General features: G+C 42.3%; 1 protein-coding gene across 3 annotated transcripts; it reads left to right on the top strand.

Annotated features, from left to right (window-relative positions):
* The first annotated feature begins 2,330 nt into the window (after positions 1 to 2,330).
* LOC147428377 (NADP-dependent malic enzyme-like) lies at positions 2,331 to 10,066 on the top strand. 3 transcript variants are annotated; one of them, XM_086497544.1, is made up of 20 exons: positions 2,331 to 2,700; positions 3,028 to 3,195; positions 5,580 to 5,700; positions 5,792 to 5,866; positions 5,946 to 6,097; positions 6,200 to 6,305; positions 6,383 to 6,448; positions 6,525 to 6,620; positions 6,690 to 6,761; positions 6,841 to 6,924; positions 7,006 to 7,104; positions 7,180 to 7,227; positions 7,322 to 7,375; positions 7,649 to 7,747; positions 8,497 to 8,586; positions 8,721 to 8,798; positions 8,890 to 8,964; positions 9,188 to 9,278; positions 9,574 to 9,702; positions 9,778 to 10,066. In XM_086497544.1, the coding sequence occupies exons 1-20, from the start codon at positions 2,441 to 2,443 to the stop codon at positions 9,864 to 9,866; spliced, it is 2,052 nt and encodes a 683-aa protein (XP_086353670.1). In that variant the 5' UTR covers positions 2,331 to 2,440; the 3' UTR covers positions 9,867 to 10,066. The 3 variants fall into 3 exon arrangements, with proteins under 3 accessions (XP_086353670.1, XP_086353671.1, XP_086353672.1); XM_086497545.1 differs by having other exon boundaries at positions 2,444 to 2,705; XM_086497546.1 differs by lacking the exon at positions 2,331 to 2,700 and adding an exon at positions 4,902 to 5,072 and having other exon boundaries at positions 3,068 to 3,195.
* The last annotated feature ends 2,636 nt before the right edge of the window (positions 10,067 to 12,702 follow it).

The raw sequence follows: 12,702 nt of genomic DNA, 5'->3' as shown, positions 1-12,702 counted from the left end.
TCAAAATAAATTCAACAAAAAAATTCATTGAATAATCACAACACATAAAGAGAGCAACATAAACAAGAATCAAAACACAAGACACCATACTGGGTACCAACCATCCTCCTCAATCAATATGATTGAGTATTTGCCTTCTACCTTTTTATTCATCTCAAATAGCATGAATTACAATAAGATAAATATATGAAAGATAAGAGAGCAAGAGCTACACAATTAAGGGAGTGTATGCCATGATTAAGAGAGAAAACTATCATAAAAGAGACAAAAGTGTATCTTCTGCAGCTTTGCTTTGGTGGAGATTCTGATGTCTCCATTGGCTTCAAAAGGGTGATAAAACACCAAGTCACTTGATCAAGATGCTCTCAGAGTGCTCGTCTTCCTCGTGAAGAGTCAAGAAGCTGATTCTTGTTGCAAAAGTGCGGTGTGTGCAAAGATCCAATTTCAAGATTCTCTTTCTCTCTTCATGTATGCACCCAAAAATAAAAGTGGTTGCGTTTCACTTGAACTCCAAGAATAGTAGGTAAAGGAGAGTTATATTTATATTGCTTCTTTTGAATGGTTTTTGAGAATAAAACATAAACAGAATTGATAAGATTCCCAAAAGTAGTAATAGTGATAACAAGATAAGTTAGCCCTAGAGTGATGGGCATATATACAATGCACGAGGGGAAAAAACGGCCCCAATGATCCTAAGTATGTTCACACACATCACTACCACATATATGGTAACATGCCAACACCACATAGTCAAGCACACCATGATGACCTCATAAAGATGTTGAAAATATTAAAGAGTTTGGATTCTATTTTGGAATACTAAATGTGGGGGGGAGGGGGGGGGGATTTGGCTTCTACTCTCTCATTGTATTAGTTCTCTTTTTCTTCAATAGTGCAATATTGCTTGTTTGTTTTCTCAAAGAAACTATCACTTTAGAACCTTTCATTCCACTTATATCTTGTGAGATCTAGCTTTAAGAGTTGGACTATGCTCCGTGCTAGCAAGGCTAGTGGGGAAAAGGATCTACCGTTTTGTTTGGTATGCCACTTTCTCGAAGCTCTACAATCATTCCATTAACCCTTAAAAACTCAATGGGTATTTGATTTTCTAGGAGAAGAAGATGCACCCAATATATTTGTTCATGTCTTGGGCCAATGGATGTGTCGAAAATGGGGGACCTATTTGGTTGAATTTTTGCAATGCCACCTTTACCCCTCAAGTGCGACAAGTTCCTACCTTATCCCCTTATCCTGGTTACCACCTGGCATGACCTTGCTCTATGTCTAACTTGGGAGTATATTGCACACCTCGCAAACATGTGCCCCAAAAGTTGATGTCCTTTCCTTTTGCTCATGCAAAGTTACTATAGTGTAAAAGGCATTTGGTTAGCTGGGGATAGAACGGATGTGTCATTGTCTGCAACCATAACTTAGTGGTTAAAAACCTAGGTCTTACAAACTCTTCGACACACTTAAAGCTCCTTTCGATTTTTATGTCAGAAGTGTTTCGCATGCCATGCTGTTTTAGTTAACTGGCAACCCCTGCTGGCCTCTGTGCGCCACCCTTGCCTCTTCAACCAGTGCTTTTGCGTGCATTGGACCCTCCCCAGTGCCTCTTCAATCGACAAGCTTTGCCAAACTCTATCCAATTGGGCGGAGTTACGAATTTGGTCGGGGTTTGACCCCCATCATCTGCACGATAGCATGCATAGTGAAAGTTGCAGGGGTTGACCCCCTCCCGTGTGAAACGCCCCTAAGAATTTGAAAGATTTTTTGGTTTTTACACTAAAACATGTAAATTTTACTAGGCAAGTTCTGAGTTTTATATTTACTTGAATAAAAATACTATTTTTTTTTGTGCAAAGAGCAAACATTTGCACTAAGAGTCCAAACAAAAAAGCTGAAGTTAGGAGGTGATTCACCTCTCAAAAGCAGTCTCCAAAGATGTACACACCTTGACAACGGAGTCACTGTGTAGTCCTGTCCATGTGATCAAGGCTTTAAAGGAGGCCTTTGGCGATAGCAGCGGAAAGGGTGGCCGGGTGTGAACAGAGCCCTAGAGACATGTTTGAATGCAAAAGTGCGTTCACGCACGGTACTCATCATCATCATCACTGATGCACTTTTAGAAAGAGGGTTCTTGAGTCTATACTACTCTAGAGAGAGAGAGAGAGGGGGGTCACAGAGAGAGAGAGAGAGAGAGAGAGAGGGGGGTCACAGAGAGAGAGAGAGAGAGAGAGAGAGAGAGAGAGCGACTCGCGAGCCCAAGAATAGGCAGGGGCGCATGTGTGAGAGTAATGCATGTTTGCATTTGGTATGAGACAGGCGCGTATTTGTGAGAGTGAGGGAAACTGCGAGTGCAAGCACCCGGGTGGCTAATCACGCCTCGAAGAGCTTTTGTCTGGTTTAAGCTCGTAGAGCCCCGCGAAAAACGAAAGCCATGCCGTATCATGCGCTGGCCGCCACCAGCAGCAGAGGAAGAGGGAGACTCCTTCTTCTTAAGAGGGGCTCCTCCCCTGCTTCTTCTCTTCTTTCTGGTCTCGCCCCTGTTTCCAGCTGCTCCCGCCCCCGCGCCTGGAAATGGCGGCCGCCCATCTCCGCTTCTTCGCCTCCTCCTCTGCTCACTATCCCCCTGCCTCTCACCAGCATGCCCACCCCCCCTCCACTGCTACTCTTCACCCGCCCCGCGTCATCCCGAACGTATGGTACCTCCCTGCTCCCCTGCGCTTCGCGTTTGTTTGGTGATTGGTCTGTACGTCACACACACACACACACACAGAGAGAGAGAGAGAGAGAGAGAGAGAGAGAGAGAGAGAGCATTTATGATTGATTCGTACCTCTTAAGAGATGGGTGGACAGGCTACTCTGGAGAGAGAGAGAGAGAGAGAGAGAGAGAGAGAGACAGAGAGAGATCTGCCGTACTTCGTCTCCATTTCAAGATCAAGGCTCATGTATTTGCATGCATGCCCTCATTTGTGTAGGAGATTCACCGACCTTACTCTTCTCTATTTTTTTCGAGCTTTGCAGTTCTCCGTTCACCGTAGAGAGCCAGGTCAAGGAGATGAAGAAGCCGGCAGCACCTGTTCTGGATCAAGACCTTTCTCCTGCTGTCACAGGAGGTGTGCGGGATTTCTACGGTGAAGATACAGCTACAGAGGATCAGATTGTCACACCGTGGAGCCGCAATGTAGCATGGTAAGGTACCAATGTTTTGTTGTTTTTTTGAAGCATGCGCCAATTCTCATAAGCATCTGTTTTTTTTTTCTGTAATCAGTAAATTAATTTTGAAGAAAGTGTAAGGATCCTTTGTGAAAGAAAAAAGGTAGGGCTCTTAGAATGTTGATCAGATATTTAATGGCACTCTATAACTCCAATGGTTTCGTTATGGTGTCACTATAGATCTGTTGCAGGGGCTTATTTGAAAAAATATTGCTGTGGTGCCTTTTTATATTGACATACAAGCTTTAGCAGGAAAAACTAAGCACACCTTGTATGAGTTTTCATTTTTTTCTGTCTGATTGGCAAGCTATTCAGGCTGTTGTTGGTGCCTAGAGCACAGAGGTAGCATGGGGCCAAGGTCAAACTTCTCCCACTTTAAGGTTACAACCTCCGAATGCAGCTAGGAGTTTCTTCTAGGTGTCTAACATCACATAGGTAGCATGCGGCCAAGGTTAACTTCTCATTTTACGGTTACAACCTGCTAGTGCTGCCGTAAATTTGTGTAGAGAATCTTGCTAAATTCTTGAAGCTATGAGGCAAAATTTGAAGCCCTTACTCAGGCGCAATTTCTCAGATTGTCATGCCATGTTGAAGAATGCCCTCCTTAGCTTCCTCACAAGAAAATTTGGACTTCTCACAGAAATTTTTATGATTTCACAAGTCCTACCTTCTGCTATATGCCATACGGGTACTGATTCTGGTTTCCATGCTGGACAAGCACTAGCTCATGGGTTTATGGACGAACTTAAATTGCATGTGAATGTAAGCAGAGATTATAGGATGTAGTAGTAAAAGGCAAGTTTGCTAGATTTTGACAATTTTTGTAGAACAGTCTAATTTTAAATTGTCAACATCCCATATCCACTCTGGAAAGGTCCATGTACAAGGCATTGGTTAGATTTTTGGGTGCTTGCCACGATGGCAAGCATGCCCCAGCTGGTCTCCAGTCACGCCTAATGGGCTACTACTTGTTGACCAAAATGGTGGTCAACGCGGAGCTCACACGGCATTGAACCCAGGGCCTCCGCTCTCAACTCTGCAGCTCTACCGCCTCACCTACACGCATGCTCATGCCGTGGAGGGGTGAGAAGTAGCTGATAAGCTTGAACAAGGTGCTGCGGCTGAAAAAACCATCGAGACCGGCTGTGCCGGGCACCTGCCCTACACAGGGGCAAGCACCCCGAAACTTAACTATTGCCGATGTACACATAACAACATAACATATTCAAATATGAACATAAATATTGCACACTTTTCCCTTCTAAATGAAGGGTGCATATTTACATATTTGTATGTGTGCATATGGTAGCCTTAAACCTACACACGAAACATAGGTAAGGTCTACACTGGTCATCATCACATCCAAATGAATGTATGTATAGCGAGAGGTTCTCCCTTATGATGTCTACTAGACTCCATTACAAGGTTGCATTGCACACCGAATTTGGTAGTGTTTATCATGGTTCCGAACAATGATCCAACAAAATACGTAGCAAGGTGGCCTTAGTGTAGTGCACTACTAGTCACTGACCATATTGTGCAGAGCATGTATTGTGCTATTAGTGTCATAAGTGGTTGCATATGTGTTGGATTACGTTTGTTTCGACTCTATTTGAAGATCGTATCCTGCACGTACATTCTGTGCCAGTTGACAGCAACTCCTTTTTATATTCTTTGTACAGATGGTTTAGGAAGGTTAAGAAAGCTCACTATGAGCCACACGCTTTCTTTGAGTGAACGCGGAAGGAAGTCTCACTGTAGCTTTTTGAGCATTACTTAAAATGAAGGACCTTTTGTACACGCTAGCTTGACTCAATCTTGGGAATCTATGCCCCGACTCAAAGAGATGGAAGGTGAAGAGTGGACTTTTGACTTCTCATTTTCAACTTCTCATTCTCAATCTATGTACTTTCTGAAGTATTTGTGAGGATTTTTGTTCGCTCTTATGGTGTTTTCATCTCGCGGATGTGGACAAGTAATTTATTGGCATATGGTCAAAGTTTCAATCCGTGTGCCACACATGTGACATTGTGTAAGTTTGCTTATTTGTGTGCTCCCGTAGGTGTTATGTGCTTGTAAGAATATTTATATACGTTCTACAATTATACCTTACATGTTTATGTGGATATACTATTGTTGTTATGGCCGTAAATATTGTTGTCATTCTGTGTTCTGTATAAACCTTGTTTGTATGCATTTGCATATGTGTGTATTTATTTGTAAGGCCCTGTAAACGACCACAGAAATGGCCTAGAATTCTTGCTTCTAATAGTTTTGATTCAATTACTCATTTTTCAATCGATTTTTCTTCAAATGGGCATCCTCACCTCGATTGAGAGTTCTCTTTTAATTTGATACAGTGGTCTGGAGCTTCTTCGAGATCCTCAATACAACAAGGGTTTAGCTTTCACAGACAAGGAAAGAGAGTATCACTACCTTACTGGACTTCTGCCTCCCACAGTGCTGACTCAGCAAATGCAGGCTCGTAGCTCTTCGAAAGTTATGCTAGTGGACAGGACAGAGCACATGTTCTTATTTATGCTGACAGGCGTTAACCTGGTATTGGCTACAGGAAAATAGGATTCTACACAACTTGCGCATGTATCAAGACCCTTTGCATAAGTATGTCGCAGTCATGGATCTTCAGGTAATTGAAGAGATTGTGATGTTTACTTTGTTATTGTTGGGGAAGTTCCAATACAAAAGGCTGAATTGCAACTCTTCAGGAGCGAAATGAACGATTATTTTACAAGGTACTGATCGATAACGTGGAGGAATTGCTTCCGATTGTCTATACTCCAACTGTTGGTGAGGCCTGCCAAAAATATGGATCAATATTTAGACGTCCTCGTGGTCTTTATATCAGCCTTAAAGAACGGTGCCGCCTTGTGTTCTTTAATCACATGACCTCTTTAGTTTTCATGTCCTCGTCTGAAGTCTCTATGCCAAAAGCAGGCTTACCATATCAAGTATCTTGCAGGGGTAAAGTGCTCGATGTGATCAAGAACTGGCCTGAGAAGCTTGTTCAAGTCATTGTGGTAACGGATGGAGAACGCATACTAGGGTTGGGAGATCTTGGCTGCCAGGTATATCCTAGTGCTTCTTGAAGGGTGTACGAAAAGCTTTTAGTTTTTCCGAAGTGTTCAGAAGTACTTTTGATCAGGGGATGGGCATACCAGTTGGAAAGCTTGCTCTCTACAGTGCTCTGGGTGGTATCCGACCCTCTGCGGTAATTTCCTTACCAGATCCTTTGAATAACACTACATTTTTCCTTCATTGTTTTATGATCTGGCTTTCCAATGTAGTGTCTTCCTATCACAATAGATGTTGGCACGAATAATGAGGCCTTGCTTAATGATCCATTCTACATTGGACTGCGACGACGTCGAGCCACTGGAGAGGTTGGCTATTAAGGCAAAGGCCTAACGAAGTGTTGTTCTTTAACTAACCTATATTGAAAACACGTCCAGGAATATGCTAGTTTTCTTGATGAATTTATGTCTGCCGTAAAACAAGCTTACGGGGAAAAGGTTTTTATTCAGGTAAGGTATTACTTTGCTATACTGGGACGAGTTATGTTGACATCTACAGACGTTTTAGATGCAACTCTTTATTTTGCAGTTTGAGGACTTTGCCAACCATAACGCCTTTGAATTATTGGCAAAATACCAAAGGACGCATCTTGTCTTCAATGATGATATTCAAGTACACCTTCCTTTGCTTGTAGCTGCTGGACCCCTGTACATTGTTTGCATTTCAAAGCTTCTAAAGAGGTTGTGAATGCAGGGCACAGCTGTTGTAGTTTTGGGTGGACTTCTCGCTGCTTTGAAGTTGACTGGAGGCACATTAGCTGATCACACATTCCTATTTCTTGGGGCAGGAGAGGTAAGATGCAAATTCATTCCCTTTTCCATTCGGTTTAGCTTTTAAGAGTGACTTGACATCTTGGTGTTTTCATAGGCTGGGACAGGAATTGCCGAGCTGATTGCATTAGAAATTGCGAAACAGGTGAACTTTTTTTCTTGAGAGGACCGTGTTCTTAGTTCGGCGATCCAATTTCTTAGGATGACACAATTGTCTGAGCTTATGAGGGACTTTGCAGGGCAATGTCTCCCTGCAAGAAGCGAGGAGGAAGATATGGATGGTCGATTCAAAGGTGATCGGGAAGCTTGCTTCCTGTAGTATTAAGAGGGATGCATGTCAACTCCATGCACATCATGCATACATACAATTTGTGGTGCAAGAGTCCATGACGATGTCATTTGTGCCAAATATTGAGGAGATTAAGCTTTGATTGCCCTCTCCTCTTTCCTGCTGTGTGGACTATGCTGCAGGGTCATGGAATGCAGTGTGTACTTAATTTTGGGCTGCAATATCAAATTTATTGGTTTTCTGATTGAAAATGAACCCATGTTTATTTTGAAAACAGGGCCTTATTGTGAAGTCGCGCTGGGAGTCTCTACAACATCACAAGAAGAATTTTGCACATGAGCATGAAGGGTGTCGAGATTTGTTGTCCGCTGTTGAAGTACGTCCGAATAATGATTCTTATCAGATGCTCTATAGATATGCTACCTTTCATAATATCGAACTGTAATTATGATGAAAATGTTCTGTCCTTTGGTAATTTTTTAAGGCACCTTTCTATACATCAATGCTCTTGCATTAATGCATTGTCCTTTGAAAATATTTCCAACATGTTCTGTTCTTTGGTAATGTCTGAAGGCATCTTTCTTTACATTGATGCTTCTTGCATTGATTCATGTATTCTACAAGTCAAATAGCTCTACCTTCCCCACAATAGAGGTTTTGGTTGCTTGATAATTGAAGGCCAAGCAAGTTGGTGACTATGAATTATGAATCAAAACAGCCATGATACTTTGATCCTCTTATTGAAAGTATAGGAGCTGGGCTAGATATTTACATTCACATTTGTAACTTTTCAAAACCGGCGCTAAGACTTCTTTCTGGTTTAGCTATTACATCATTAGTCTGTAATTCTTAGACCAGGAGTGGAAATCTATAGCGCTATTAAGCTGTTGTCTGGGCGAGTTGCAGGTGTGGGGTAGAGAGATGCATTCTTTCTATGTTTTATCTAACACCATCCAATGTCATCGTTGTTGTGAGAGACCTGTGTTCAATTTTAGTGAACTTTACTTGCTTTTAATCACAGATTTGGTTTTCTTTCGAGCAACTATATTTATAAAGTTTATCTGATTCAATTTTTGAACTTCATAAAAGTAGCAGCTATATTGCTAATCTTCTCGAGGATGACAGGCCTTACGACCTTCTGTCTTAATTGGATCTTCTGGCCAAAGAAGTACCTTCACAAAAGAAGTCCTAGAAACTCTTGCCTCATATAATCAGGTAATTTTATAAAGGAAAAAACAGATCACCCTACTGGCTTCTATAGTTATGTATGAACAATCTGGCTGTATCTTTTTTAGGAAAGAGAATGCTTTTCATTTCAGAAGCTTTAAATGTTTACGATGCTCATGCAGAAACCTGTGGTTATGGCTCTTTCAAATCCAACATCACATGCTGAATGCACGGCAGAGGAGGCCTATAAATGGACCCAGGTAGAAATTGCTTAAGTGAAAAGGATTGTCTAATTTTTGCCAGATATGCCCTAGCCTTTTGATTAATAATTACTTCCCAACATGAAAATAGGGTCGAGCTATATTTGGAAGCGGTAGTCCCTTTGATCCTGTCAAATTGAATGACAAACTGCACATTTCAGGCCAGGTATGCCTACTGATTTTCACGTTTAACCATGAATTTGTATGTTCTAGTGATACCTGCTGGATTCAGAAATTGGGTTTGTGGTTTAGAATGTCTTTTTGCATGCAACTGTTTGTGAATGATCAAAATAGAAAGTTCCCTACTAAGGTGATTCACAATGCCTTTTTGCGATTGATCAGGATAGAAGTTCCTTTTGCTAATCAAATCTGTGTTTGATATGGTTCAGGCAAACAATGCATATATCTTTCCTGGGACTGGTCTTGGTGTTATTATTTCTGGAGCAATTCGAGTGCACGATGATATGCTTTTGGTGGCAGGTAAATTTTTGTTGAAGATACCAAATTCTCTGTAATGGGACACCTTAAAGTGAATGCCTTCATAATGGAAAATCTTCGCCATGGTACATTCTTTCTTGAGATACAACTAGAATGGCTAGTTATATTAAATCTGTACAGACTTGGCTTCATTTGTACCTCTTATGTGAAGTGGCTTGTGAAGGGCATACAATCAGTGTCTGGCATCGCCACATCTGTATATCACAGTTATTTCCTACCACAAAAAAAATTAGTGTATGAGTTAGCTTGATTGTGCTTATGTGGTTACATGCAACAGCAAGAGCTTTAGCTGCACAAGTTTCCAAGGAGAACTTGGATAAGGGGCTCGTGTACCCTCCCTTCCAAAGCATCAGAAAGATCTCAGCAAACATAGCCGCCGCAGTAGCGGACAAGGCTTATGAGCTAGGTGAGCACAAAAAGATAATAGTCAATGTTTACTTCCTAAACTATCTCTAACAAGGGCTGCTCTCTCTCATTTCAGGCCTTGCGACGAGGCTGCCCCGGCCTGCTGATCTGGTTGGCTATGCAGAAAGCTGCATGTACAGTCCGCAGTACCGCAACTATCGATGATGTGGCTCAATTGCCACTGACGATGTATGCAATTGTACCGTGCTGTGAATGCAGGATAATGCAGGACTATTATTTTTAAGGGAAATAAAGTATTGACCTCCACACCCTGTGTTAATATTTCAGGGTGCTTTAATTTTGGTCAACATTAATGTAAAATTTATCTGACAGTTCAAATCTATATACAGAAAGCATTTGTATCATGGTTGTCCATTTCCGAGAGAAGACATTTCTGTGATTGTTTTTTGTGTGAGAGGACATGTGATTGTTGTTTGCGAGTCTATTTCGTAGGTTATCGTAGTTTATTAACCACCATAATCACTCTTTTTTGCCAATTTAAGAAGACGCCATCCAGCTTAATGAAGGGGCGATAGATGTAAATGCAAAGGGTTTTGTCCTAAAAGGCTCTCCCATGCATAATGAGAGCTAGTCTGTGTAAATGTGGTGGGCTCTATTTTAGTGGAGCCTGCAGGACAGTGAGTGGGGCAGCCACCAAGCATCCTGACGTGGCAGTTCGATGTGGCTCTGCTGACATGGTGCACTGTCATGGAGCACTTATGGCAGCAGCAGAGCATGCTAAGACGTATACATATGTAGTGGTCACATCGTCTGCCATTTCTTGGAGTTTTTCCCTGTTTTTATGCTTCTAAAGGTTTGGTATGCAGGCAAGGTGAGTGATCACCACTCACCACCAGAGCAATTTGCAAGATCTTGTTCATTGGCCAGAACATGGGATATTTAAAGCAAGGAAGAATGAGTTCCTCTGGTTGGCTTTGGTCATTTCCTCTTCTCAAAGGCGATGAAGATTGTTCTGACAAACTTGGGAGTTGTCCTTCAACTAACTAATTGTCATCCAATCTTTTAGTGCGGCAAAACTTTGAAATGTCATTTCATGTGCAGTGTATGTGATGCTTATCTGCAGGTTTATAGGTTATTTGTTGTGATTCATGCTACCTCACTAACCCATTCAAAGCAGAGATCTGCTTATTTGTTTTATTCTTGGATTGAACCTGTGGATGTCAAAGTGGCATAGAAAAGGGGGCCATGTTCATATAGTGTCATCATGAAGGGGAGGAGAGATGGGATGGTTTGCAACAGATGAGACTCTGTACCACAAGGATAACACTCTTGATTATTATGCTGTGGAGGATGAATTCTTTTCTTGCAAGTTGAGCTCGATTGCACGTCTTTGACCCAATAATGTGCTTTCAGTCAGACTGATGATCCACTTTATGCAGGACATGCATATTGTTGCCATTATCAAGGCAATGCAGGCTTGTTTGCATTGTCGTTAAAATTTATGCTCTTCTCTCTTTGAAGCTACAAACAAAATTGTGAACCCATACCATTGCCAGCATATGTATGAGAGCAGAATTTGCCAACAGGTGCCCTTCCCCCAGGTTGCCTCCAGCGTCCAAGGCCTTGTCACACTGGGGCATGCAGCTATCTCCCCTTTTGAAATTTTGGCTAGCCAAATGGAGTCACACTAAGTCATATGTAAATAGATAGGCACATTGTTGACTTGAATTGAGATTGTATGAGCAATGAGCATTTTTCTTTTCTCGAATTTTGCAGTTGGCTGGGACAATAGAAAGTTGATTGGTCATGCTTGGCCGCCCCTCTAGCAAAGATGCACGGCCATGTTTCACCTTTTTCATGGTGAATACGCTCGTCATCTTAGCATTGCCTTCCATCGCCCACCCTAGTGTGACATGGGCCTAATAAGCCACACATTCTTCATGCTACATTTCTGTCCTTGCCTGCCCCTGCCCCTGCCCCTGCCCCTGCCCCTGCCCCTGTCCCTATATCCACCGTCTTTGTAATGTCGCGCGACTCTTACTGTGTCCACATGTGTTGCTGTCAGTTGCTAGCCGATTCAAGACGAACGATCACCACCTATTGGGATTCATCACACATGCTATAGTTGTAGCCATCATAGAGCGCATGGTCAACTAGATCTGCTGCACTCTCTTGTCTCAGCCAATAAGGTCTCTTCCCTCCATCAAAACAACTCCATTCGGGTGATCGTTTATGCTTTTATCCTGATGTGGATGTATTGGTGAGAGCCCTGGTGGCATGCATTCGAAGCATCCACTGCTGCACTGCATGTATTCTCTCTCTCTCTCTCTCTCTCTCTCTCTCTCTCTCTCTCTCTCTCTCTCTCTCTCTCTCTCTCTAATGATACACTCAAGCCATTGCCCAATTTTGTGTATCCAACTACATGAAACTCTGGCTACCTCACAATTATCCTAGATTTTAATGCATTTCATTTGCTTCCACAAATTTGTTTAAACTAAAACACCACAAAAGTGTAGCACAAACCTCCCTATAGCTAAGGCTATTATCACCATAGCCAGTGCCATGCAGGTGTGAAACAAATCTCATTGGAATTGTGGTGATGGTTTTATCATGTAGTGGCTCTTAATAAATATTTGATTGCCAACAATGTGGCATCCTTGGCAGCCCGCCATGTGTACTGTCCCACGACCTGCTTGGTTGGTTAACAAGTCACAACATGCTCATTCATAAGAGCATACTTATTCATATGTTCATCTCGGTCGTGGTCGTCTCGATTTCCTAAGCTCAATCGCCCTGGCAATGAGGGTGCCTTTGGTATGAATGTGGGTACTTCTTTGTGCTCGCTGCTGGCCTCTTGCTTCTCCTTCCATTCCTGCTTCTCTCGATCCAAAGAAATCTGTGATCTGCCTCTGAGGCTGTAGTGCTCTTTGTCTTCTCATTAGATTATCCCTGTGCCGATGTAGTTCCAGTAGGTATAGGCCTAAGCACCTTTGATCTTGGTATTGCATGACTCTATCTAGAGGTCCAAAGCCTTCTTTGA

This window comes from Adiantum capillus-veneris, chromosome 23 (assembly GCF_014529385.1).
Source record: "Adiantum capillus-veneris isolate H3 chromosome 23, ASM1452938v2, whole genome shotgun sequence".
In the NCBI taxonomy this organism is placed as follows: Eukaryota; Viridiplantae; Streptophyta; class Polypodiopsida; order Polypodiales; family Pteridaceae; genus Adiantum; species Adiantum capillus-veneris.
Note: the sequence above shows the minus strand (reverse complement) of the source record. Positions and strands in the feature narration are given on the sequence as shown.